The following is a 25892-nucleotide window of genomic DNA, read 5'->3' as shown; positions in this document are numbered from 1 at the left end:
GGAGTGTACTGAGTGTCCACCGCTGGGCAAGAGACCTACGTGCATCCCCACCTTTAACCCCCAAAGCTTCTGAAGCAGGTGTTCATGTTCCCGGTGAGGAAACAGGTTCCAGGTGGACACGGCTGCGGCTCTCAGCTCATCAGGTGCTGCCCTGGACTCTCCCAAGGGGACCTTCAGCGCCCACCAGACAGGCACATTTAGACCGGTCTGCACCCCATGCGTGGCTGTCCCCGAGGCTCACATGGCTCCGCAGCTGACACACCTCCCAACTTGAGCTAGAGGCAGACAGGGTCCACACAACCTCAAAGCCGGCCTCACCCGCTGTCAACTCCACCCCTCTCCCACCCCAAGGACTCTCTGGGGACGCTCTCCCCACACTGGCCTGAGTTCCAAGGCCCTTCCTGTCTGCTGCCTCTCCCTTCCCAAGGCAGGTGGAAAGGGAGGGCCGTGAGCCGTCCCCATCCACTAGCTTCTGCCCCTTTCGGTGGGAAGGGCAGAGATCCCTCTGCCACGGTGAGGGGAGCCTCGGTCCACCGGTGGGGTCCTCAATGAACGCTAGATCCCCGACAGGCCCAAGTGCCCAGGACTGAGTGAGGCCAGTCCGGGGCCACTGACACCCTGAGGCATGGAGGGTCTGAGGGGCCGCACTGGGGCTCCCTCTCGCCCCACACTGCTCATCTGGTTCCGGCCAGCATTGCTGATGGACGGCAGCCAGAACAGTCCACCTAGTTCCTGCTCTCTCCTGTGCCCCCAGTGACTTCAGGCACAAAGTGCCCGCAGAGCCCCTCAGCATCCGCACCCCCCAGCCCCACTTGTCCTGGAGTGGGTCTACTTCTTATAGAAATTTCTAGAATAGAGTCTGCTCCATCAAGGAAGGGCAGCTACACAGCCTGGGCCTCTTTTCTGGAGCCTCTGGCCCTGCAGCCCAGCCCTCCAAAGCAGCTTTCGAGTGGGCGCAGGCTGGTGGGGCTGGCACTCCCCGGCCCTGAGTGCTGCTGCCTGTGTACCTGTCCCCTCAGGCCCAGGCTCGCCCTGCTCCTCAGGAACACCAGGACAGCACCGTCTGGAGGAGCATGGAGGCGCGCCAGAGACCCGGCCTCCCTGGATTCTTGTCCCAAGCTGTCAAATCATGATCACCGGCCCCTTCTTGTAGAGGTCAGGTGAATGGCAAGAAAGGATTCCAGGGACTTTTTCATGCTCTGTGGCAGCTTCCAGCATCCTCAGGGAGCCTGGGGTCTGGAGGCCAACCGGCATGTCAAGGGCTGGGGGGTGCTTGGGAGGTGCCCAGGGGCTGGGACCGGGCTGCAGGTGAGCCGTCCCCTTTGCCCCCACTCCCCAGCTGGCACCTCTAGCCCACACCAAGAGGAGAGGAAGTGGCCAGACAGGGGCCTAGGGCTGCTTTCCCACAGTGGAGACAGTTTTGAGGCTGTGCCTCTGGGGCAAGGCGGGCAGGGAGAGAGGACAGTGATCAACTTTCAGAGCCTGTGGGGATGGTGCCATCCCCGATCCTAGCCCCCGCCGGGCACAGAGCCTGGCACCCAACCCCTCAGGCACCAGTGCCGCCCTGTCTGGCCTCCTGCCCCACAGCCCAGACTGCCCCTGTGTGCTGCCCCCATCCTCGGTCCCCTCCAGGCTGAGATGAGGCTCTCTGCTCCCTCTTCCCGGGGCAGGCTGGAGGATGGCCAGGACTGGGGTCAGGGGTCATGGCAGGCAGTAGGCAGGTGCTAAAGCCCAGCTACCCCAGCTAGGACCCCTCCCATGTCAGGGCAGAGGTGGTTCAGTATGGCTGGGGCTGGGGACCTGCTTTAAAAATGAACCCTGACTTTGCAAGTAAACCTTCGGGTAAAGAGATCAATGGAAACAAACAAACAAACAAACAAGTAAAATAAAAAATGAACCCTGAGAAGGAAAAAAAAAGGGCAAGCAAGTCCCATCTATTGAAAGGGGCGGGCAAAGCACAGGCTGCAGGGGTCGTGCAGGCTGCAGCTCCGAGTCCCCGTCTCGTGCACTCTCAGGATCTGGCACTTGCCCCCATAGAGATCTGTCCTCTGAGGCGCCGTGACCACAGCTGACCAGCCGATGACGGGGCGAAGAGGGGCCGTGGTCACCTCCGCCCCACCTGGCGCTGGGCTGTGCTGCAGCGTCCCCCTGGGGTGGTGCGGTCAGCCTGTCTTTGGGGACTGGGTGCTCTACCTGCGGCTGAGGTAAGGTTTCCCTAAGTCCCTAGACCACCCCCAGGGGTGGTCAGTGTCCTGAGGCCAGAACGGGGTGGCCAGTGTCCTTCTTGTCTTCATGGTGCCCAGTTCCATCCTACTGCCGGTCCTTGCCCGCCTGCTCCTGGGAGCCTGGCCTCGGGGCTGTCCTGGGGCCTGGGCTGTGGTCCTGTGGGGGCTGGCCCTCACCTGAGGACTCTCCAGAGTCTCCTCTGGGGCATGCCACTGGCCTCTGCGCCTTCGGGCTCCTGGTGATGACATTGAGAAAGGGACAGCATCAGATGCTAGCACCCACCTGACACCCCCTCACACCCCAGATGGGGTCTGGGAACTGCGGCTGGCCTGGACACTCAGGGCTTGCTACAGCCCAGGGCAGAGGGCCGGGCAGGGCATGCTGCTCAGACACGCAACCTGCATTCAAGCTGGCCGGTCCCCAACTCTGGGAGAGCTTGGGGGGTCCCTGCCACCTGCTCCCTCAGTTCTCAAAGCAGCCTAGGGAGGCCTGGGAACAGCCCCTGGCTTAGAGGGAAAATGAGCACGAAGGAACTGCAGCCCTTCAGAAACTAATCATGGGCGAGGGCCCGGCGAATCCCAGGCCTGGGGCCTCCTGTGGTCTTTGCCCAGGGAGTGGGGGTGTCCTCTCAGCCTGGAGGCTCAGATGCAGGGCCTGGAATCCAAACTGCCCACACCAAGAGGAGAGGAAGTGGCCAGACTGAATTCTGCTTTACTCCTTATCAACGCTCAGTATCCCAGCCTCCTCATCTGTAAAGTGGGGTCACAGCTTCCTCATCTGTAAAGTGGGGTCACAGTACCTGTCTCACATCAAGGTTGCTAGCAGGATCAAATAATCTGCAACGGTTTTAAGACAAAGCCTTGCACTGTTAGCTGTGACTGTGCCAGGCACACGGTCACTCTAACTTACAAGAACCAGCGGGACAAGAATTACGGAACCTATCACGACGATGAGGAAGCTGAGGCTTGAAGAGTGCAAACGCCACAGCTGGCTATGCAGGGCTGGGTCATGTCTGACTCCGAGGCCACGCCTTTTCTGCAGAGCCCACGTCCTGGTACCTCACAGGCTAAGTGGACTGAGGAAGGCTGGGGATAGCCCTATTGGGAGGCAGGGCTTGGACCAGACGGGGCCATGGTCCCAGGGCTTTGCGTGGAGGCAGTGGTGTTTCTGGAGAGTTCCCATGAGAATAGGAGTCCACCCCACTCCACTCTCCTCCCTTTCTGAAGACCTCTCCTGTGTCCCCTGCCTTCCTTGGCCCTGCACTGTCTGTCCTGAGCCACAATATTGCAACAGGGAGAGGCTGAGCCACCAGAAACAGCCCATGCAGGTGTCTGCGAGATGCCCCTTTAGTGCCCCAGCCTCCTGGGGTGCTCACCTCGGTGTGGGTGGCCCGGGGAGTCCCAGCGACTTGCGGATGTGCTCTCGGGAGCAGATGTCAGCCTGGAGGAGACAGACGTGCTGCCAGGTGCTGAGCTGGTCTCTAGACCAGTTTCCCACCAGGAGCTGCTGCTGGCAATGCCTCCATCCCCCACAGAAGCCCACTCAGGACACACAGGTCACAGCCAGCTCTTCAGGCTCAGGAGCCGCAGCCCTGTCGGCGAGTGTGTGACAGGCATGCCTGGAACTTTGGGGTCAAAGCCCTGCAATGGCAGCTCTCAAACCGAGCTGGGCAGTCCCTGAAGGGCCTGAGTAGCTGGTGAGTGGACAGGCTGAGCGAGGGGGTCCTGGGTCTCCTCCCCACCAGTGGCAGTTGGAGCTGCTCAGCCTTCACTGGTCTCCAGTCTGTGCTTCCCTGTAGGCTGTGTGCAAGCCGAGGCTGCCCTGCTAACCCTTGCTTCTCTGGGGGCTCTGAGCCCAGCTGGTCTGTCCTCTCCCCTGACTAGATGAGCAGTAACCCCTGTCCCATCTCCAGAATCACCAGGATAAAAGAGGGCGGTGGGCCACAGGCTGGGATGGGGGCAGACCCTAGCAGGGAGGGACACTGAACAGGGCTTAGGTCTGAGTGGGAACCCCCAGGGGCATGGGGGGGCTGGCCCTGGGAAGTCCCCCTGATCCCAGCTCAGATGGGCTTAGATTAGCTTCAGGGCTGCACGACTCATGGAAAGCAACGGCTAATCCCCCAGCCTGCTCCTGCTTCCATTCATGGGGGAAGTGGGGCAGTGGTAGGCAGGGCCAGCACCTCTCACCTTCCCCTGGAGCGGCCCAGCCTGGCCTGTCAGGAGAGCCTGGACCTGGCAACCAGGAGCGCAGCAGTGCCTGTGACCATGGGGCCACTAAGACGGCCCGGCGCAGAGCCAGGGAGAGAGCAGACCAACACTAACCCCATCTGTGCTCTCCCAGGACCTTCTGGAACAGAGTCAGGAGGGGAACCTGTTGAGAGGTGAGTGAGCTCAGGAAGAAAATGGACCCAGAGACAGAGCCAGCCCTGCAGGACACGACCGTCGGCTCACACCAGCGTAAGAAGCTGCGGGCTCCCGGTGCGGGGCGGCTGCATATCCCATCTGGTTGTGGCTTTCCTTCCTCTGGAGAGTGGGCCCAGGATTTGGCAGGCTCTTCGCCGGTGCTAGGCACAGATCCTTGCTCTATTTCTAGATGCTCAAGGTACTCACAGGCCAGGCGTCCCCTCCCTTGCAAGGACGGGCCACTGTCCTACTCTGGGGCGCACTGAGGTGGAAAAAGGTCTAGGAGCTCCGGGAACTGTGCTGTCTGCAGCAGCACGACCTAAAGTTCCTGGGGCTGAAGGTCTGGGGGACAGTTTCTTGGGTTCTCTCTCGGAAGACCACATGGCTGAGTTGGAATGGAGGAAGAAAGGCCTCTTTCCTGGGGGCTGGGGACACAGATCACAGGCTTGAGAGTCCACACACCTGTGCCCTGAGCAAAGCCCTGCAAGGCTGCGGAGCCCGCTGTCAGATGCCACCACTGGGCACAGCTGCCCAGGGCGAGGGCCGTTGTGGTATGCGGGCTGCTGCTGCCCCCTGGAGGCCAAACTGCACACCAGCAGCCGGAAGGCCCCAGCCCCATGGTAGTGGCCTGGGGGTTTTCCACTGGTGCTGCGGCTGCCCCAGCGCAGGCTGCAGGGCAAGCGGTGGGGGTAAGATGGGGAAGCAGCAGACTCCAGGGAGGCTCCAGGGCTGGGCTGCTGGAAGCAGCACGGCTTGTGCAGATCTGCATCCCCACCTCCACCCCACAGCCTCCACCGCACGCACAGCGGCCACCTAAAAAGGCCAATCTGCGGGCGCCCCGCTGCCAACTCACAGCCATCCATGTCCCTGTGGGTGACGTCTGAAACCCTGGCGCACCCCAAGACGCTCACGGGTTCCCACCCACTCTGTACTTCACTGCCCTGGCTCCAGCCACATCTTCCTGCTGAGTTTCTTTTTGTTTTTTAAAGTTTTTTTGAGATAAGATCTTGCTCTGTCACCCAGGCTGGAGTGCAGTGGCCCAATCAGGGCACACTGCAGCCTCGACCTCCTGGACTCAGGTGATCCTCCCGCCTCAGCCTCCTGAGTAGCAGAGACCACAGGTGCGCACCACCACACTTGGCTAATTTGTTTTTACGTATTTTTTGTAGAGACGGGGTCTCACTATGTTGCCGAGGGTGCCCTGAAACTCCTGGGCTGAAGTGATCCTCCCACCTCTGTCTCCCAAAGTGTTGGGGTTACAGGCGTGAGCCACCCCTCCAGGCCCCCCATTTCTTGAGCACATCAAACTCCTTCCTGCCCAGGGCTGTCCTTCCCCTTCCTCCAGCGGGTCTCTTCCTAAGACTGACTTTTCTTGAACCCTCACTCTGTGGGCTTCTCTGGGACGGCATCCACCCATGTCTTGTGGTCCCCTGGTCCTATCGAGGCTGGCTGTGGGCATCTCGTGCCAGCTGTCTCTCTCCTGGCCCACAGGCTGAGTCCCTTCTCAGCTGAGCTGACGGCTTCAGCAGAGTTCTCACCCTTCCTAGGGGACCGAACGCCAGTTTCGGTGCTGGGTTCTGAGGCGGGCATACCCAAGTCCCCAGACCAGCGTCTCTGGGGCCTGCACAGCTTTCCTGCAGGAGCCTCCTGGCTCAAGTTCAGCTGCTCCCTCTGGGACCCGAGGGGCTGGCTGGGAACTGGCAGGACACCTCACCACCTGAGCTAACATCACTGATTCTCCAAGCTGGCATGTATCTGGGTGCAGGAGGCTCAGAGAGGCTGAGAGGCTGAGTGCATGGGGCAGAGGGCCTGGGGATGAATTCTTGGGAGCCGTGCACCCCCCAGTCTACTGTCCTGACTGCAGGGCCCAGCGCAGGCCAAGCAAGCTCTCCAGCAAGAGGTCTGTGACCTGTCCTTGGCTCAGGAACCCGTCCTCATGTCACTGCACTCTGACCCCAGCTGAGCTGCTGGGGAGCCCTGAACAGCAGGTGGCAGGAAGCAGAGGAGCCTATGCTGCCTCCCCGCATCCCCAGCACACCCACCTGGCGCACAGGCTCTGGGATCCGGAACCTGCAGCAGCAGCAAGTCAGGCGCACAGCTGCCTCCAGGCTCATCTTGTGGCCCACGGAGACGTAGAGGGGCCGGGTGCTGCGGTCGTGGCTCCTCAGGGCCTGTGACAAGGAAGGCGAGGGCTGTCCTGTGGGCTGGGCCACTGGGACCAGGGTCAGGACAGCCTCAGCGGCTGGAGCTCTGACAAAATGTCCTGGGGCAAGAGGGAAGCTGAAGGGGCAGTGCTCTCTGGGGCCAGGGCCTGCCCACCCTCAGGGTGCCTTCCTGCTGCTTGTCCCTGGGGCAGGGTAGGCTTCCTCAGCAGAGCTGGAGGGAACAAACACATACATCACACCCTGGGCTCAGTCAGAGGCAGGAGGACGGATGGACGGGCAGGCAGGGGGTTGATGTAGGCAAGTGTGAGTGCACGCGTGTCTGTATGCACCTGTGTCTGCCTGCAAAGGATCCCCTACCCCAGGGCTTTGGAGGGGCTCAGGGTCCTGGCCACTCACCATTCCCAGGACAGTCCCAGAGTCTCCCAGCAGAGGGAACGAGTCTCCTCGAGTCTGCAGGAGTCGGATCTGGAAAATGGGGGAAAAATGGGGAAAAAACCCCTCTCTTCTTGGTGAAGGGCTGAAGGCAAGTCTCTTTATTTTTTGAGACGGAGTCTCGCACTGTTGCCCAGGCTGGAGTACAGTGGTGCGATCTCGGCTCACTGCAACCTCTGCCTCCCGGGTTCAAGCGATTCTCCCTCCTCAGCCTCCCGAGTAGCTGGGACTACAGGCATGTGCCACCACGCCCGTCTAATTTTTTGTATTTTTAGTAGAGATGGGGTTTCACCATGTTAGCCAGGATGGTCTCGATCTCCTGATCGCGTGATCCACCCACCTCGGCCTCCCAAAGTGCTGGGATTACAGGCGTGAGCCACCGCGACCGGCCCAGGTCTCTTTATTTTTAAAACCCAGTCACTGGGCCAGGAAAGGGAAGGGGACTGATCTTGGAGGTGAGCCACAGCCCAGGCAAAGCCACACCACCTGAGACGACACTGAGCATGCAGGCAGTGATGTGGTCTTGCCCCTGAGCTGAGGGTGCTGCTCACAAGACCCTGTCCAAAACTGACGATGGGACTTAGAACAAGGGCAGCAATCTGCCCAGGGCCGCTGTGCCAGGCTGGCAGCCACACAGGTGCCACCACTGCCCAGTGACCGGTGCTGAGCCCGCTTCCTTCCTGTGGCTTCTCTCCTGCTTTGGGCACATCTGACTCAGCTCAACAGGCCGGCATTTCTGGCGGCGGTGGACTGGCTCATTGAGTGGGTCTATCTAAGGTCCCCATCAACTCAACAGATTTTTATTAAGCAACTGCTCCATGCAGGCACCTGAGAGCTGGGAGGAATGAGACGCAGTCTCTGCTCTCAGAATCTGCCATCCAGTGAAACAGCTGGGGGTGTCACCGGCTCCCTCCACTGAGAGTGTCTCACTCCCAGTGCCAACATGGGGTCCCAGAGGAGGAAGGTGCAGGGGAAGGTGAGGTAGGAAGACTGTGGGTGGCAGCTCCGGGCAGGCCTTGGTGGGCGGGGGGGGGGGGGGCATGGAGGCTGTGGTACCTGAGCATGCAGGGGAGGAGACAGGGGCTGGGGCAAGGCGGGGTGGGGAAAGCACCAAGTGCGCCCGGGACAGCCTGGAAGCCCGTCCTGTCCCCAGTAACTGGAGGACTTAGCCCTACTTGGTGTGTCACGGTGGCTCAGAGGCAAGGGGGACCAGAGAGGCAGGCACACCCAGGAGGCAGGAGAGGAGCTTGGAGCGCCCTCGGCTGAGACAGGCAAGGCAACACCCAGAGGAAAGCAGGTCTTCCTTATTCCAGGTCACAAGCCAGGGATGAGGAGGGCAGCGTCAGCAGGCAAGGGCTGGTCCAGAAGCGTCCTCATGCCCAGGGCCACCACAGCCCCGCCACTGAGCTGCCGGGCATGGCCTGCAGCAGGCCCCTCCTCACCTTCTCCTTGTGCAGGGCGTTGTTCTCCAGCCCGTCCACCTGCAGAAGTTTCTTGGCCACCCCAACGCAAGGCAAGTCTGTAAGGACGCCAAGGTGGCAGGCCACCCCAAAGCCTGCCAGGGAGAAAGGAGGGTGGGGTTGGGGAGGTGGGGCTGGGGCCTGGCGCAGGGATTCAGGACAAGCCAGAGTCTCACCAAAAATTTCCCTAAGCGAGCAGAGGTCTGTGGACGGGCAGAGGGCTAGGGAAACCAGATCTCAGCCCCAAGCAGCCCTGGGCCAAGGCCCCCTGTGCCCGATTTCCTGGGTGCGAGGCCGGGGAGGAAGCCTCCTTCTGACACAGTCAGTGCCAGGGTCAGCAACTCGCTGGCATGCTGGGATACTGCAGCCCAGCTCTCCGGTCATTTCCTGCACCTCCCAGCCTCCTCTTCCCTCGACGGTGGCCTGCCAGCACTGGCACGAGCATGTGGGTCGGCACATGACAACCCTTTGGCTCTGCACCCATGTGCAAAGGCAACAGCCAGGGCCCAATCACACTTGCTGGCCAGGAAGGTCCAATGTCACCCCTCCTGGGCCCTCTCTGGGTGCTGCTGCGCCGCCCTCAGCTCTGTATGTGAGGGTAGAAGAGCCCATCTCCCTTGGCCGGGCACGGTGGCTCACACCTGTAATCCCAGCACTTTGGGAGGCTGAGGCAGTCACGAGGTCAGGAGATTGAGACGATTCTGGCTAACACGTGAAACCCTGTCTCTCCTAAAAATACAAAAAAAATTAGCCAGGCGTGGTGGCAGGCACCTGTAGTCCCAGCTACTCGAGAGGCTGATGCAGGAGAATGGCATGAACCCAGGAGGCAGAGCTTGCAGTGAGCTGAGATCATGCCACTGCACTCCAGCCTGGGCGACAGAGTAAGACTCTGTCTCCAAAAAAAAAAAAAAAAAAAAAGAGCCCATCTCCCTCAGCCACGCTCCCTAGGCCAAGGTTCCCGGCATTGGCATTGGCGGGGGCCTGGGTACACCTGTCTAGTTGTGGACAAGGGCCTGACGGGCCATGCAGGGTGGGCGGCTGGCAGGGAAGGCCACTCTGAGCCCTGGCCCTGGGACATCTTTTGGTTATCAGGTCAGAACTGGATAGTGGCACCTGGAGATGAGCCAGCACAGGGCACTGTAGAGAAGGCAGGGGCGGGCAGGAAAGAGGTGAGGGGTGAAGCGAAGGTAGACAGTCCTTTACCGGCGGTGGGGGGGCAGGGAGGGGCCGAGCGCACTGCGAGTCCTCGTTGCACCCAGAAAGGAGCCGTTGGAGGGGGCTGGTGGCAGAGGCCGAGGGCCCAGCATTTTGTGGGGGGGACGACAGAGGTGCCCTCTACCCCATCTCTTCCCCACAGTGCCCTCCCTGGACCTCTGAGAGGAGGATTACCTCGGTGGTGGAGCACCCCGTTTCCATCCACAAGAAGGACCTATGGAGCCACGGGGAGAGTCACAGTCAGCTGAGCTGCGCCTCGGCCCTCAGGACAGGGCCATCCCTGAGGCAAGAAGGGGGCACTGTCTCTGGGGTCCAGCTTTTTAGAATCCTCATTCCTCTCTTCCAGGAAGCTCACGAGTCTCTCCCTGCCACTGCGGTGGCGGCGACCTGCAGCCGCCTTCCCTCCCCCAGGGGAAAGGAGGGACCTTTCTCTTGTCCTAGGGATGAGACACCTGCCTGGGGCATGAGGCCCGGCTCCTTCTCCCGCAGCTGCTGCACCAGCTCCAGCAAGAAGGGCACCTCTCGGAAGGCCAGGAAGCCCGACACGTAGGGGGCTGTGAGGCTGACCATGCGGCTCTTCTCGTACACCACCTGCCACCAGGCACGCAGCTCAGTGGGCAGCATAGCCCTCGGCCACCTGCCCCGTCCCCACTCCCTCCATGCCCTGCCCCCCACATCCTTCCCTCTCCCTTACGTCACCCTCATGGCTCCCCTTCCCTGCCTCACCTACGAGACAATGGGTTTGGAAAAAGGAACCAGAAGATGTACCCTGCAAATTGGTGGTGGGCAGGTACCCCCGGGACCTGGTCCATAGGAGCAGATGCCCCAGGACCTGGTCCATAGCAGCAGCGCCTCACTCCAGGACCTGGTCTGTAGCTGCAGCACCGCCCCCCCCCCCACTGGGACCTGGTCCATAGCAGCAGCCCCCTGGGACCCGGTCCATATGAGAACCCCCCACCCCGGACCTGGTCCACTGGAGGAGCACCTCCCACCCCAGGACCTGGTCCTTTTGAGGAGCGCCAACTCCCAGACCTGATGTGTAGTAGGAGCCCTGGGACCTGGTCCGTAGGAGGATTCCCTGGTCCATATGAAAAGCCCCCTGGAACTTGGTCCATATGAGAAATCCCATCCCAAGACCTGGTCCATAAGAGGAGCCCCTCCATCCCCGGACCTGGTCTTAGGAGGAGCCCCTGGGACCCAGTCCATAGGAAGATTCCCCGGGATCTGGTCTGTAGGACTCCCTGGAATCTAGTCCATAGGACGAGCCCCTGGGGCCTGGTCTGTAGAAGGATTCCCTGGAATCTAGTCCATAGGACGAGCCTCTGGGACCCGGTCCATAGGAGGATTCCCTGGGATCTGGTCCATACGAGGAGCTCCCTAGGACCTGGTCTGTAGGAGGATTCCCTGGGATCAGGTCCGTAGGAGCCCTCTGGGACCTAGTCTCCATCAGAAGCAAGGCTAAGGTTGCTGGCTGCATCACCTCTGCCTGCCCCTTGCTTTCCTGGTGTCTCCTCCTTTGTGTATTGAAGCTGATGCCCCACCCCACCCCTCCATGGGTTGTTGGAGGCTTTAAAAAGACACAGCGTTGGCCAGGCGCGGTGGCTCACGCCTGTAATCCCAAAAACGCCTGTCTTTGGGAGGCTGAGGCGGACAGATCACCTGAGGTTGGGAGTTCGAGACCAGCCTGACCAACATGGAGAAACCCCGTGTTTACTAAAAACACAAAATTAGCCGGGCATGGTGGCACATGCCTGTAATCCCAGCTACTCGGGAGGCTGAGGCAGGAGAATTGCTTGAACCCAGGAGGCAGAGGCTGCAGTTTAGAGCACAACATGGCAGGCCTGAGTCTCCTAACCTTGTGTTTTCCTTAGTCACACTGGCCTTAATGGGGAGACGTTTCTCACTATGTCCACATTCTGCAGACCTGTCTACCTTCCTGCAGTTTTGTTACTGAATACCCCAAATCTCTTGGTGACAGCTTTCAAATCACAACTTATACTCCTCACTTGTGGCTGGATCAATAATTAAACACACCAAAGAAAACGGAGTGCTCTGTATTAGCACAGAGGGTTGGGGCTTGTTCTCCCAACATCTTTATCAGTGACTCAATGGGGAAACTGATCAAATCTGCCCATGACCCAAAGTGGGGAGGGTCCATTCTGATAACAGAATTTGGGTTCACAGAGAAGCCAGCAGGCTGGATCACTGACATCCCCACAGAGTAAAGTCACTTTGCACAGTGACACGTGCAATTCAAGTGTGGCCTGAGTTCCCACAGGAGGGGGGTGGCTGCTTACATCTGAATCTCTCCCATAATGTTATAATTCAGGTGACATTATAGGATGACTATGATTTGTAATCAGTATGATAATGACACTGCGGCTGTGGAAGAGAGTGTCATTCTCAGGACAGGCCTGCTGATGTCTTCTGAGCTGTCACAGTCGCTGGGATGTATGGTACACACGCACACAAAGAGCACATGTGCGCGAGAGAGAATATTCCAGAGCAGCAACAGCTGAACGTAAGTAGAAGGAATACAGGTGTCCAACATATCCTTTTCTAATTTGGGGGGATATATGTACATTTTCAAATTAAAAATCTGGGAAAAGAAAAATCACTGTATGATCAGTGTGGGGAGCAGGTCTGGATGACCAGCAATCTCAACATAAGCCAGTGGCCTGGTACCCCTCAAAAGCTACCAGGGTTTCCAGCTACACCGACTGAAATGGCATGGATGAGAGTTAGGTCTAGGGACTTGGATAGACCACACCCGAGTTCCTGCATTTGATTCTGAGTGCAGACGGAAAGATGGACCCTGTGAACGGAGGGCATGACCAGAGGGCCACTGGCCAGTGAAGAAGCTGGATGTCACCGCAGCCTCTTGGGACCGTGTGGTCAAGGAGCAGGCAGCTGTTTCCAGCAGCAGACAGGCTGACAAGCAGAAGGCAGGGAAGATCCGTTCTGTTTCACTATCTGAGGGCAGAACTGATCGATGGGAGTCACAGACAAGTAGGAGTCAGCTCCCTGCGGAGCAGCACACACCAGCCATTGCTCAGCGTCCGGCATGGAACGGGCTCCGCTGGGAGGCCTGTGGAGCAGCACACACTAGCCATGGCTCAGCGTCTGGCACGGAACGGTCTCCACCATCGTTTGTCAGGGATGCTAAGGACCGTGTTCTTCACGGTGGGAAGAGCAGGCCAGTGGTTCTCCAACCCAGCTCTGCTTTAGAATCACAGGGAAGCTTATTTTAAAAAGCAGATTCTTAGGCCACACTCTGGGAGAGTTTTTCCCCCAGTAAGTGGTGTAGGGCCTGGAATCTGTTTTTGTTTGTTTGTTTTTGACGGAGTCTTGCTGTGGCCCAGGCTGGAGTGCACTGGCGCGATCTCGGCTCACTGCAAGCTCCGCCTCCTGGGTTCACGCCATTCTCCTGCCTCAGCCTCCTGAGTAGCTGGGACTACAGGTGCCCGCCACCACGCCCAGCTGATTTTTTTGTATTTTTAGTAGACACGGGGTTTCACCGTGTTAGGCAGGATGGTCTCGATCTCCTGACCTCGTGATCCACCCACCTCGGCCTCCCAAAGTGCTGGGATTACAGGCATGAGCCACTGCGCCCGGCCTGTTTTTTTTTTTTTCTAACAGGTTTACTGAGATACAATTGACATACCATAAAGTTCACTTGTTTAAAACATATAATGCAATGGTTTTGGTATTTACAGAGTTCTGCAATATCACTATAATCTAACTTTAGAACATTTTCCTTAGCCCCTAAATAAACCTCATACTCATCAGCAGTCACTTCCCATCCATCCCACCCCAACTCCAAGGCCCAAGGATCCACTTTCTGTCTTTGTGGATGTGCCTATGGAATCTGTTTCTCAACACACTTCTGGGTGATTCTGCTTCTGCAGGTCCACGGTAGGGCATTCAGGAACCAGTGGACCAGACTGTTCCAAGATCCTTTTCTAGTCTAAGCTTTCATAGCCAGAACAATGAATACCGACGAAGTAGCAGGTGCTTTGCTTGGTGCTGGGCTTGTAAAAGAAATATGGTACAGCCCTACCCTTGAGAACCTACAGTCAGCGGGAAAAATGGAATCATAAACGACTAACTGTAATACAATGTGAGAAGTGCTATAACAGCACGTGCATTAAAAAGAGGCCCAGGATGCAGATGAGAAGGTGATTAATTTGCAGCCAGGGAAAGTTGGAGGGGGAAGGGAACACTGTGTTAACTGCTTTCCATGCATTTCATGTATTGCTCATCACAATCTGTGAGCTAGATATTAATACCACTATCATCCTCAAGTCAGAAAAAAGGAGACAGAGGCCTAGAGGGCAAAGTGGGGAGTGGCAGAGTTGGGTGTGAGCATGAGCAGTCAGGACCCTAAGACTGTGCACCCACTCCCAATGCTAGCCTACAAAATGGCCAGGGGACGTCTTAGGGTAGGGACTGCCGAATATCCCAATTTTAGCACACAGTAGGCACTCAGTACATTTTTGCTCGATTTGGACTGAAAAGGGCCTCCCAAGTAAAGCACAAAGCCATGGAAGCAGGAAGACATTTGTCATCTTCGGGAGTCGGCAGAGGAGCAATGCGAGTGACGCCAAGAGGCTTCCGGAGCTGTTGACTCTCATGTGAATCACGAGCCCACTGTCCATTCACACACGTACGTATTTCAGGAAGCTTCCAGCGTCTTCTGCATGCTACCCATGGTGGGCAAAGCAACATGGTTTCTACCATCACGGAGTTTATATTCCAGTAGGGAAGACGGGCCAGTTCCATTCCAGCGAGACAAGAGGAAGCAGAGGGTTGCTATGATCTAAACGTTGGTGTCCTCCCCAAATTCCTATGTTGAAATTATAACCCACAGGTGATGGTATTACGAGGTGGGGCCTCTAGGGAGGTGAGTAGATCACCATGTGAGAACATGGTTAAGAAGCTGGCCCTGTGCAACCTGGAAGAGCGCCGTCACCACAACCTGATTGCGCTGGCACCCTGGTCTCGAGCCTCCAGCCTCCAGAACTGTGAGAAATAAATTCCTTCTGTGGGTAAGCCACCCAGTCTAAGGTATTCTATTACAGCAGCCCAAACGGACTAAGACACGGTGCTGAGGGACAACTCCTGGGCTTGTGGGACGAGAGGGAGCTTAGTGGAGGAAGTCATGTCTAAACTGGGCCCAAACAGATGAATAGGAGTTAGCCAGATGGAAACCCTTCCAGGAGAGGAAACATTACTGCAAAGGTCAGGCCACCAAATACAGCGTGGCACACGTGTGAAGGATTCAAAGTGGGCTGTAGGAGGTGGGAAGAACTGAGAATGGTGGTGAGGGCTGAGCCTCCAGCGTCATATTAAATTACGCAGGGGACAGGTCATAAGGGGCCTTGAAGCCATGCCAACGAGAGTGAACTTTATTCACCATGAGGTCATGAGAAGGGCACTTCAATGTTCTAAGAGGACTTGTGGGCTGGGTGTGGTGGTTCGCACCTGTAATCTCAGCACTTGGGGAGGCCAAGGTGGGAGGATCCCTTGAGCCCAGGAGCTGGAGACCACCCTGGGCAACATAGTGAGACCTTGTCTCTACAAAAAATAAAAAAATAAGCCGGGTGTGGTGGCTCACACCTGTGGTCCTAGCTACTCAGGCTAAGGTTGGAGGATCACTTGGGTCCAGGAGGTTGAGATCCGATCTTGGCAGTGAGCCAAGATTATGCCACTGCACTTCAGCCTGGGCACAGAGTGGGGGAAGGGGAAAGGAAGGAAAGAGAGAGACAGAGAGAGGAAGGAAGGAAGGGAGGGAGGGAAGGAGGGAGGAGACTTGTTGCTTTTGAGGAAAATACTTGTTTAGGAAAATCGGTCTGCTGGCAGTATGTAAAAGAAACTACTGAGGAGGAACATTTGGGCCAGGGCACCCATGAAAATGCTGCTCAGGAACCCACAGGAGTGACGGTGGCACAGCCAGGGAAGGAGCAGTGGGGAAACAGACAAGGGGACAGATTCCAGCAACATTTAAGAGGCAGAATAAAAGGGAGCTAGTGTGCGACTGGACGAGAGAGGAAAGGAGGGGTCTAGGAGGACACAGATCTCCAGCTTGAGCAACAGGGGGTGTGATGGACAGGTCACTGAGCTGAGGATCCCAAGATAACAATCAGACTTGAAGATGAAGCTCATGAGCTGATTCTTAACAGTCACAGAATTCCCTTAATTTTTTCCTTTTTTTTCCCTTCCAAGACTCCCCAGGCTTTTTTTTTTTTTTTTTTTGAGATGGAGTTTCGCTTTTGTTGCCTAGGCTGGAGTGCAACGGCGTGATGTTGGCTCACCACAACCTCCGCCTCCTGGGTTCAAGCGATTCTCCCGCCTCAGTCTCCCGAGTAGCTGGGATTACAGGCATGCACCACCACGCCTGGCTAATTTTGTATTTTTAGTAGAGACGGGGTTTCTCCATGTTGAGGCTGGTCTCAGACTCCTGACCTCAGGTGATCCGCCCGCCTCAGCCTCCCAAAGTGCTGGGATTACAGGCGTGAGCCACTGCGCCCGGCCAACTCCCCAGACTATTAATGACATCCTACAAAACAAGAAGCCAGGATCTAGGCTTGCACTGTTCCCTGTCCCGGAGATCGCACGCCCGAGCCCATCGAGAGGCCCGCCTCGAGCTCGGCGTCCTCCCAGGTTACCTCCAGCTCAGGGAAGCTGAGCACCACCAGGGAGGCACAAGCGCGGACACTGTCCCCTTTCACGAAGGACACGTCAACGCCCCCGACCCTCTGCAGACCCGAGAAGGCGGGGTCTCGCTGCCACGCCTCGGTGTCCCGGTCTACGACGTGGGCCTTCAGCCGAGCTTGCTCCCTAGGAGGACAGAAGTGTCAAACTTGGTCAGGGTCACACCCCAGACTCTGCCTCCTCCACCCGCGCGGCTGCAGCGAACAGAGCGCCTCTGCCGGGTCTTCTCCCGCTTCAGGGGAAAGCAAGGGACGTACCGGTGACGCCACAGTCCCTAGGAGCCCAAGCGGCGGAGACCCGGGCAAGCGCAGGCCAAACGAACTGGCCGGAAGCGAGAACCGCGCCCACCCCGCGGACTACAACTCCTGAGATCCCTCCGCTCCCGCGCCGGAAGCTGGGCCGTGCTTCGAAGGCTCGGGCGGTGGCGGCTCCGATTCCACAGCCTGAAGACTACGAGCTCGGAAGGTGCGCGAAGGGCCGCCCGGCCTCATCCCCCGCCTCGTGCGCGTCGCCTGACAGCATTACCGTTTCCACAGTGACAGCGTTTCCTCCGGCGGCCCTCCCGACGCCTCCAGGGCCATGGCTTTGTCTCGGGCACCCCGCCCGCATGTCACTTCCGGAAGTGACTCGCGCAGGCGCCATCCGCCCTCGTTGCCATGGAGATGCTTGCGCTTTCCCGGGCCGCACTTCCCACCTGGGTCTTCAGAAGCCCGTGGCGGCCGGGTGAGCCCTTGCGTGAACGCACAGGCACGCACACGGCTTCAAGTTGCTCCGCGGGGCCGCGCGCGATATCGGCTCGGATCCCGGGAGTCCGTCCGCCCATTTTCAGCGGATAGCTGAGGCCAGGTAAGTGACCGCGCGAGGACCCGGGAACTCCGTGACGCCCGTCCCGCCTCTGCTGTCCCCGCTGCAAGCGCTGCGCTCTGCACGGCTGGAGGGCCGCTCGCCCTGTTGAGAGCCGGCGGGCACGGCATCTCCGCGCTTGGAAAAGGGTGGTCCAGCACTGCCTGTCCCACTCCTTGGCCGGGTCAGCGTCCCCCTTTGCCGAACCCGGAAAGGATTCACCAGGTCCAGGACAGCCCGGCGGTTGCCTCAGGAGCACTTACTGAGCGCCTGTCGTTGACGCCCCCCACCTCGACGGCAGCTCAGGGGTGCCCTCAAGCTTTTGAGGGCAGGTGTCGTGTATTTAAATTCTTCACAGTTTAGCGGGCTGGACTCACGGCGGGGCTGCAGACTTGGAATGGGTTTCATCTGGGTTGGACCTTGCTGGGCAGAAAGCTTCCCCTACCAAAGTACGGGCGACCTTGGGGGGTCTTGGTTCTTACCTTGTGCTCCTCAGTTGAACGAGTGTTGGTTCAGTGCTCTCGCTGTGCCAGGTGTTGTGCGAAGTACTGTGAGGGAGAATATGTATTTATTTGTGGGGAGAATGTGTATTTATTTGTGGTTGGGAAAGGCCTGAGAGGCGATATTGAAGACACCTGAAGGGTGAGTGAAAGAGCATGGCGGGTGAATGGAACAGCTTTGGCATGAAGGTCCCGGGGTGGGAAAGAGGTTGGTGTATTTGAAGCTCTGAAAGGCAGCCAGTGAAGCTGAAGTGTAGCAGTTTAACCCGTGGTTTTATATTCTACTGGGAGGATTCAGAAGGGTATATGTGTGTGTGTGTGTGTATATATATATATATATATATATATATATATAAAATAGTCTGAATATAAACGTCAAGCGTGTTAGGTTTTGAAGGGAAGGTGAAGGTTAAAGAATGACGCAGAGTGAGAGTGCCGGCGCGCGGGCGGTTCTACAGCAACACAGGTATATTGCAAACACCTGGGGGGGACCAGCTTCATGCCAGAGCCCACCAGCGATTACAGGCTGGAGTACTCGTAGGCCTGGGCAGGAGGGATCTAGGCAGTATGGCTTGCTGTTCGGGAAGATGTTAACGTGTTCCCAGGATGAGGTGGTTCAGGCAGAATGTGGTGTTCCTCGCACTTTGTCCCAGCAGAATATGTTAAGAGGCAGGCTGTTTCTCATGGCTCGAACCCCCGTGGAATGTTTCACTTTGACCAAGGTCTGCAAAATGGAAGGGGGCTTACAAAATGGCGCAGTTTGGACTAACAAAGGGGAAAATACAGAAGATGAGATTAGACTCTAGTTAGAGTTTGAGGCTCAGGAAAGGCTTCATACAGCTTTGGGAACTGACAAGGCTTTGAAAGCAGGGTCAGTTTTCAACGAATGAGCGTCACCCGCTGCACCCCGCGCACCCTGCTCTGCTGCTGTGGCGTCTTTTCCCACCAGAGCGTAGCAGGACAAGCTGCAGACAAAACCCCTCAGACACCGAGTTAAAGAAAGAAGGGCTTTATTCGGTCGGGAGCTTCGGCAAGACTCAACTCTCCAAAAACCGAGCTCCCTGAGTGAGCAATTCCTGTCCCTTTTCAAGGCTCACAACTCTAAGGGGTCTGCGTGAGAGGGTCATGATCGATTGAGCAAGCAGGGGGTACGTGACTGGGGGCTGCATGCACCGGTAATTAGAACGGAACAGAACAGAACAGGGATTTTCATAGTGCTTTTCTATACACTGTCTGTAATCTATACAGAACATAACCAATTAGGTCAGGGGCCAGTCTTTAACTACCAGGCCCAGGGTGTGGTGCAGGGCTATCTGCTTGTGGATTTCATTTCTGCCTTTTAGTTTTTACTTCTCTCTTTGGAGGCAGAAATTGGGCGTAAGGCAATATGAGGAGTGGTCTCCTCCCTTATTCCTCCTCTCTGAGAATCTCACTCAGTAGTGGGAGTTGTCACTTTTATTTTTACTACGTATGTTTTCTTGCAAGACAGATCGATAGTGATTCATATGGTACAGTTGTGCTGAAGCATTTTGGTGAATTAAGGTAGCGATGAAGCTTTTTATCATTTGAAGAAAGTACGGGTAGCAAACAAGGGAGCAGAACGCAGGTTTCTATTGTAACTCCTAATATAAGAGTTTTAATTGTAACTCCTACAAAAGAGTTTCTATTGTAACTCCTAATATAAGAGTTTTAAATCTTTTTAGTGCTGGGAACCATTTTCCAAACATGGCTCCAGGATCAAATCCATGCCACACTTGCACGGGCACATGTGCCAGTTTTGTCATATTTCTAACTATGTCTTCAACTAATTGCTCTCGATCATCTATGTGTAGACAGCAATTGCAATTAGTAAGGTTAAATTTTTTACAGACTCCTTCAGCTGCTAGCAAGTAGTCGAGAGCCAATCTATTTTGATAGATAGCATTACTCATCTGAGTTTCCTGCCAGGCCAGAATAGTCAAGGCTCTGCCGGTCTTATTAGTGGTTATTTCTAAGACAGCTTGTAACTGTATGATTCAGTTGAGCATGTAAATGGGGGTCGGGTATCCCTATGAGCCATCTTGTGCCTAATTACCAGGCCCGTAATATTGTATGATTCTTTCAGGGGGCCATTTATTATCTTTTGATTTTTTTATAGCTATGCTTCTCTTTTTGCAGGAAGCACAGGGAAGCCCAGGAGTTTGCCTGTCTTTATGGGCAGTAGGAAGAAAGATGGTTTAATAGTGCCAATAACATGACCACCTGCCCACTGGTCGGGTAATTTGGTGTAAGCTCTATGCCCACATATCCAGTATAATCCAGTGGGGGCTGTCTAGTCTCTGTGGGACTCCGGGTGGATTCACACGTTTTGCAACTTTGGGAATTTACTAAATGGATTTTTCTTAGTGTGGTTTGAACTCCACTAGGTGGCTGTTTTTGTAGTAGTAGTGTACAGTTTTTGCCTAAAGCAGCTGAGTCTTCCCAGGTGAAGTCCTTCCCCACTCTTGCTATATACAGTATTGTCTAATGATTGGGGCTTTTAGGACCCAGAAGTTATCAGGGTGATTCTTTTGAGCCAGGAATTCATCAGGAACTGGGTACAACTGTAGGTACTAATTCTCGGGCTTCCCATGGCCATTGATCTCCCATTACAGTTCCTCCACATACGTAACATGAAGTGACATTGAGAGACTGGGCTACATGCTCAGCTAATTGCAAAAACAAATGTCTTGTTTTTCCTGGAATTTCCGGTACTGGCACATTCAGTTTATCATAGAAGGTTTGAAATACTGGCTCAGGAGAGCGTTTATAAACTTCTCCTCAAACCATGATATTTGCTCAAGGATCCCGTCCAGCCCCATCGATTCCTAGGGTTACATGCTCCCCTTTTTTCCAGCGAGGATCAAGGGGGTTGGTTATTACTAGTTCTAAGGGGTTACACTGACCACTGGTACAGGAAGGGCCACTTTTTCCTTTTCAGAGGTGGACAGGATCCTTTTTTTTATTTAAGTAGCCTAAATGACACAAGACCAGTATTTACATTTATTTCCACACAGTTTTAATTTATGACAAATGTACTTATTTTTTGTCATATAGCCTCTTTTCTAATTAAGGGAACCACATTCTATTTTTAATTTATTACTATTAATGACAGCACAGGCATCAAACTTTAAGGTGACTTGTTTGGGCACCCCTTTTTCTTTTGTTTTGGTTAACACTTTACTCGTATCGTTTATGAGTCCCTACCAGTCCTCAGTCCTTAATCTTATTTCAAAAACTGTGGTCATGGGAGACTCAGATAGGTCATAACACACATCAGATTGGTCATTTCCTGGGCTACATACCTTGCATAGAATAGCATTATACAAACAAGTTTTTTTTTTTTTTTTTAGAGTCCTGGTACACTTAATCGTAAAATAATAGGACTGTAGCAACTTTTTGTCCTACCTCAGTGACTTGATGTATACACTGGGAACAGTCCTCAGTCTGAGGAAGGTCAGTTGAAGTCCTTACTGTACAAGTCCAAATTTTAAGGAAAATGAGTCCCACGATGAGTTTTCTCATGCTTTGGCCGTGCGTGGACCAGTCAGCTTCCGGGTGTGACTGGAGCAGGGCTTGTCTTCCTCAGAGTCACTTTGCAGGGGCTGGCGAAGCTGCTCCCGTCCACGTACCGCTCACAGTCTACTGATGTTCAAAGATGGTTTCGGAGGTTGGGCCTGCTAGAATAAACTGAGTCCAACACCTCTACACTCTTATGTTCACCTGGGCTCTCTCATATCGGGAGCAAGGTGGCGGGGTTTAGGGTGTTGCAAACTTCAATGGTTATGTGGGGATTTTCACTTAGCAAGCTTTGGTACTTGGTTAATCTAGCATTTGTTAACCAATGATGTCCTTTGGTAGTCATTAAAGTTACCACAGCATGGGCGGCCTTTATATTCAGGTTTTGTCCAAGGGTTAGTTTATCTGCTTCTTGTGCTAACAGGGCGGTTGCTGCCAGGGCTTTTAGATTTGGGGGCCAGCCTTAGGAAACCCCGTCTAGTTGTTTTGAGAGATAGGCCACTGGCCTTGGCCAGGGCCCCACAGTCTGGGTTAAAACTCCAACTGCATTTTTTCTCTTTCTGACACATAGGGTGTAAAGGGTTTTGTCAGGTTGGGTAGCCTGAGGGCTGGGGCCAACTTGAGTTTTTCTTTTAACTCATGAAAAGCTCATTGCTGTTGGTTGTAATAGATGTAGTTTGTCCAATTTACATTTTTATTAACTGTCACTTAACAAATAAATATTGACTCAAATCCTGCAGCTATTTGATTTCAAGTTTTAAATTGATCTGGTATTCCCCGTGGGACTCCAGTTGCGTCTAAATGGATGTGAGAGTCGAAAGACCCATAAGGGGCTTCTCTCGCTTTACGATGTCTTATTTTTCCTTCCTCTGGTTGATGAAATGCCAGGGTGAAAGGGATAGCCAATTGGACTAAAGTACAAGTGCCACTCCTGTTATTTGGCAGAGTGCCCAGTAAAGGTCCACCACAATACTACTACACATCCGCTCAGGGATGAACAAGGGCTGACTGATTGATAAGCTCTTGAACATTTTTAAGCTCACTGCATCCCTTCAGGTCTCCAAGGAATGCTAAGTTTCCTCCCTGTTGTGAGAGACATGAAGTGAACTTAGTGTTGGGAGACAGAGGCTGGATGGCCCTCGGGGGCTGACCTGCAGGGTGCCAGACTTTGGGATATAGCAGAGAGAGCTTGGCACGACTTATTACTCCAGGCTGTAGAATCCTGGAAAAGAGCCACCATGCAGCCCACACCTGGTCGACTAGAGGACCACCTTAGTGGAAAGGGGACAGTCTGGGCCTCTGGCCTGTCATGTGCACAAGCATAACAGTTGCTTTTGTTTAACGTGCGGATGGAATATTTGATCCATTACAACCAGGCATTTGCATCTTGGTATGCTGTCTTAATTGCCAAAGCTTGTTTTAAGTTTTTAACTTCTATGATCCTCTAGTAAAATAAATGTATGATTTTGGGAAATTACAGAAACCGGTTGGGGCAGTCCATCCTTGCTCTTTAGTGGTCCACAGAATGTTGGCCCAACTACAGCATAAAAGCTCTGCACTGGGGAGCAAGACTCCTGGTTAACACTGGAGTCTTTATCGAAATTTCCCCCGATTAAATGGTACTAATTTACTAATGCCCAGTCTGAGGAGAGTCAGGAGGGACAGAGATACTTTTCTGAAGTCGAGAGCTGTCTTTGACTTGGCAAGTCCCCACAAGGTGTAACAAGGCAAGCATTCAATGCAGTAGTTTCAGGCAAAATCCACTTGGTTATGTTAATAACCAGATGGTCAGCAATAGAGCGAGCAAAGAAGAAAGAGTAATAGAATAGATAAAAGAGTTAAATTTTTCTTAGCTTTAGTTTGGTAGGATTTTCCCCTGGGACTGTGGCCCACTACTCCGGAGGGGGTGGAGCTTTGACTCGGGCGTGATGAGTCCCTCCGTTTTCCGCTGTACAAACAGCAGTCTCGGTGGTTAGCAGCACAAGGTAGGGTCCTTCCTAGGCTAGTTTGTTTTCTTTCCTCCCTTTGATAAGAAGGTGATCTTCAGGCTGGTGCTGGTTTACTGGAAATTCTAGGGGTGGTACCTGTGCTAAAAGACTTTTAGTTTTGAGGGAAAGGAAAGTGGAAGATAAACCAAGTACATAATTTCTAAGAAACTGACTTTTTGTTTCAAATGTGGGGACATCAAGAGTGGACTTCATAGTCTTTGGTGCCTTTTTACTGAGAAATTTCCTTTAGCACCTATTTTTGTTAGTTTTTAAACCAAAGAAAGCCAAACACTATTTTATATTTAATAATGCTTTCTGTATGATTTTTATACCGGATAAGCTAAATTTCACCTTTATATTAGCGTGCTATTAATGTTAAACTTAGTTTTGATAAAACTTTGTATGCATATTCATTCAATTTTTAATGTCAGACCATAAGATTTTTATAGACTCTTTTTAACCTTTTATAATCTTTGTTAAAGAGTAAGTTAGTGCTTTAAGAAAAACCCATTGTGTTTTTACTTTAATGTCCAGTTCACAGAAAACCTGGATGATACCCCTTTAACTTTAGCTAATATTGTTTACACACAATTTTTTTTATAATTAACGTTTTAAAACTTGCTTAAACCTTCAAAAAAATTTTTAACCTTTTAATCTAGGTAAAAATGTACATTCTTATGCCTTCTTATAATCCTTTTACCAAAGGTATATTTACTTTTCTTATACACCTTGTGTCAGCGTGTCCGTGTGAAGAGACCACCAAACAGGCTTTGTGTGAGCAACAAGGCTGTTTATTTTACCTGGGTGCAGGTGGGCTGAGTCCGAAAAGAGTCAGCAAAGGGTGGTGGGATTATCATTAGTTCTCGTAGGTTTGGGATAGGCAGTGGAATTAGGAGCAATGTTTTGTGGGCAGGGGGTGGATCTCACAAAGTACACTCTCAAGGGTGGGGAGAATTACAAAGAACCTTCTTAAGGGTGGGGGAGATTACAAAGTACATTGATCAGTTAGGATGGGGCAGAAACAAATCACAGTGGTGGAGTGTCACCAGTTAAGGATATTTTCACTTCTTTTGTGGATCTTCAGTTGCTTCAGGCCGTCTGGATGTATCTGTGCAGGTCACAGGGGATATGATGGCTTAGCTTGGGCTCAGAGGGCTGACATTCCTGTTTTATATTAATAAGAAAAGCAAAACAAAGTAGTGGTGAAGTTTTGGAGCGGTGAAAAATTTGGGGGGTAGTATGGAGAGATAATGGGCGATGTTTCTCAGGGCTGCTTCGAGCAGGATCAGGGGCGGTGTGGGAACCTACAGTGGGAGAAATTCAACTGAAAAAAGATTTTGGGGTAAGGGGTGATATTGTGGTGTTGTTAGAAGGAGCATTTGTCATATAGAATTATTGATGATGGCCTAGATGTGATTTTGTATGAATTGAGAAACTAAACGAAAGACACAAGGTCCGAATAAAAGAAGGAGAAAAATAGGTATTAAAGGACTAAGAATTGGGAGTACCCAGGACGTCCAATTAAAGAGTGTCCAAGGGGGTTCAACGTTATTGTTTGCTTGGCTGGCGAGTTTTGGGGCTCTATCCTTGAGTTTTTTTATGTTGTCATACATCAGGCCAGAATGATTTAGGTAAAAACAACACTCTTCATTTAAAAATATACAGAGTCCTCCTTTTTCAGCAGTGAGTAAATCGAGGCGTTGGCCGTTGTGGAGGACAACTGCAGCTAAAGAGTCAACCTGGGCTTGGAGAACAGATGAAGTTTGTGATCTGTCTGTAGTGCGAGCAGAGAAGTCATTAGAGAGGCTGCAGACTGTTGTGACAGAGGTTGAGATGCCTGCTATTCCAGTTCCAAGTGCAATAGTGGAGGCAGAAAGTAGACCCACAAGTAAAGGGATTAGTGAGATGACTCTTTTTTGTTGTGTTGATGTCATGAGGGGGACAGGCAGTTGTTTGTTCCCATCTGCAAACTGGATTTTGGAGGTAAGGAAGACTAGAGTACATGTGCCCGTCCAGTTGGCAGGTAGGCACATGTAGGTGGAAGAGCCACTTAAAAAGAGACCTTGTGTCAGGCAGAACTGGAAATGTAAAGTGGCAAGGTGAGAGGGTGAACTCAAAGAGGAATCCTGCACCCAGAATCCTGGAGGTCCAGCAAGGGCAGCAGCCGTTAGAGATTATAATGGGGATTGATGGTGCAACTGCGTAGAGGGAGGGGTTCAGTTCTCCTGGTGTATGATAAAGCGCATAGTGTCTACGAGTAACCTTTCACTGCTATTCATGGGGCTCGGTATGAGCAAGAGGAGGGGCTAGGAGGAGATTCAGACGAGCTGGGGAGGGTAGCCAAGGATGGAGTGAGATGCAGGGTAGGTGTCTTCCTAAACAATAGCGACTGCCAATGTTTTTTAGTTTG

At 53.8% G+C, this 25892-nt stretch overlaps 1 protein-coding gene across 3 annotated transcripts; it reads right to left on the bottom strand.

The window, feature by feature from the left end:
• Positions 1-1911: 1911 nt before the first annotated feature.
• LOC116463786 (endonuclease V) lies at positions 1912-17209 on the bottom strand. 3 transcript variants are annotated; one of them, XM_032147053.2, is made up of 10 exons: positions 17140-17209; positions 16569-16740; positions 10357-10491; positions 10075-10114; positions 8668-8780; positions 7190-7258; positions 6671-6799; positions 3602-3666; positions 2403-2461; positions 1912-2193 (listed from the first exon to the last, which is right to left on the bottom strand). In XM_032147053.2, exons 1-10 carry the CDS (start codon positions 17193-17195, stop codon positions 2105-2107), a joined length of 927 nt encoding a protein of 308 aa, XP_032002944.1. In that variant the 5' UTR covers positions 17196-17209; the 3' UTR covers positions 1912-2104. The 3 variants fall into 3 exon arrangements, with proteins under 3 accessions (XP_032002944.1, XP_058290827.1, XP_058290828.1); XM_058434844.1 differs by having other exon boundaries at positions 1929-2068; XM_058434845.1 differs by lacking the exon at positions 10357-10491 and having other exon boundaries at positions 1929-2068.
• Positions 17210-25892: the final 8683 nt, after the last annotated feature.

Source organism: Hylobates moloch, unplaced genomic scaffold (assembly GCF_009828535.3).
Source record: "Hylobates moloch isolate HMO894 unplaced genomic scaffold, HMol_V3 SCAFFOLD_64, whole genome shotgun sequence".
Taxonomy (NCBI): Eukaryota; Metazoa; Chordata; class Mammalia; order Primates; family Hylobatidae; genus Hylobates; species Hylobates moloch.
Note: the sequence above shows the minus strand (reverse complement) of the source record. Positions and strands in the feature narration are given on the sequence as shown.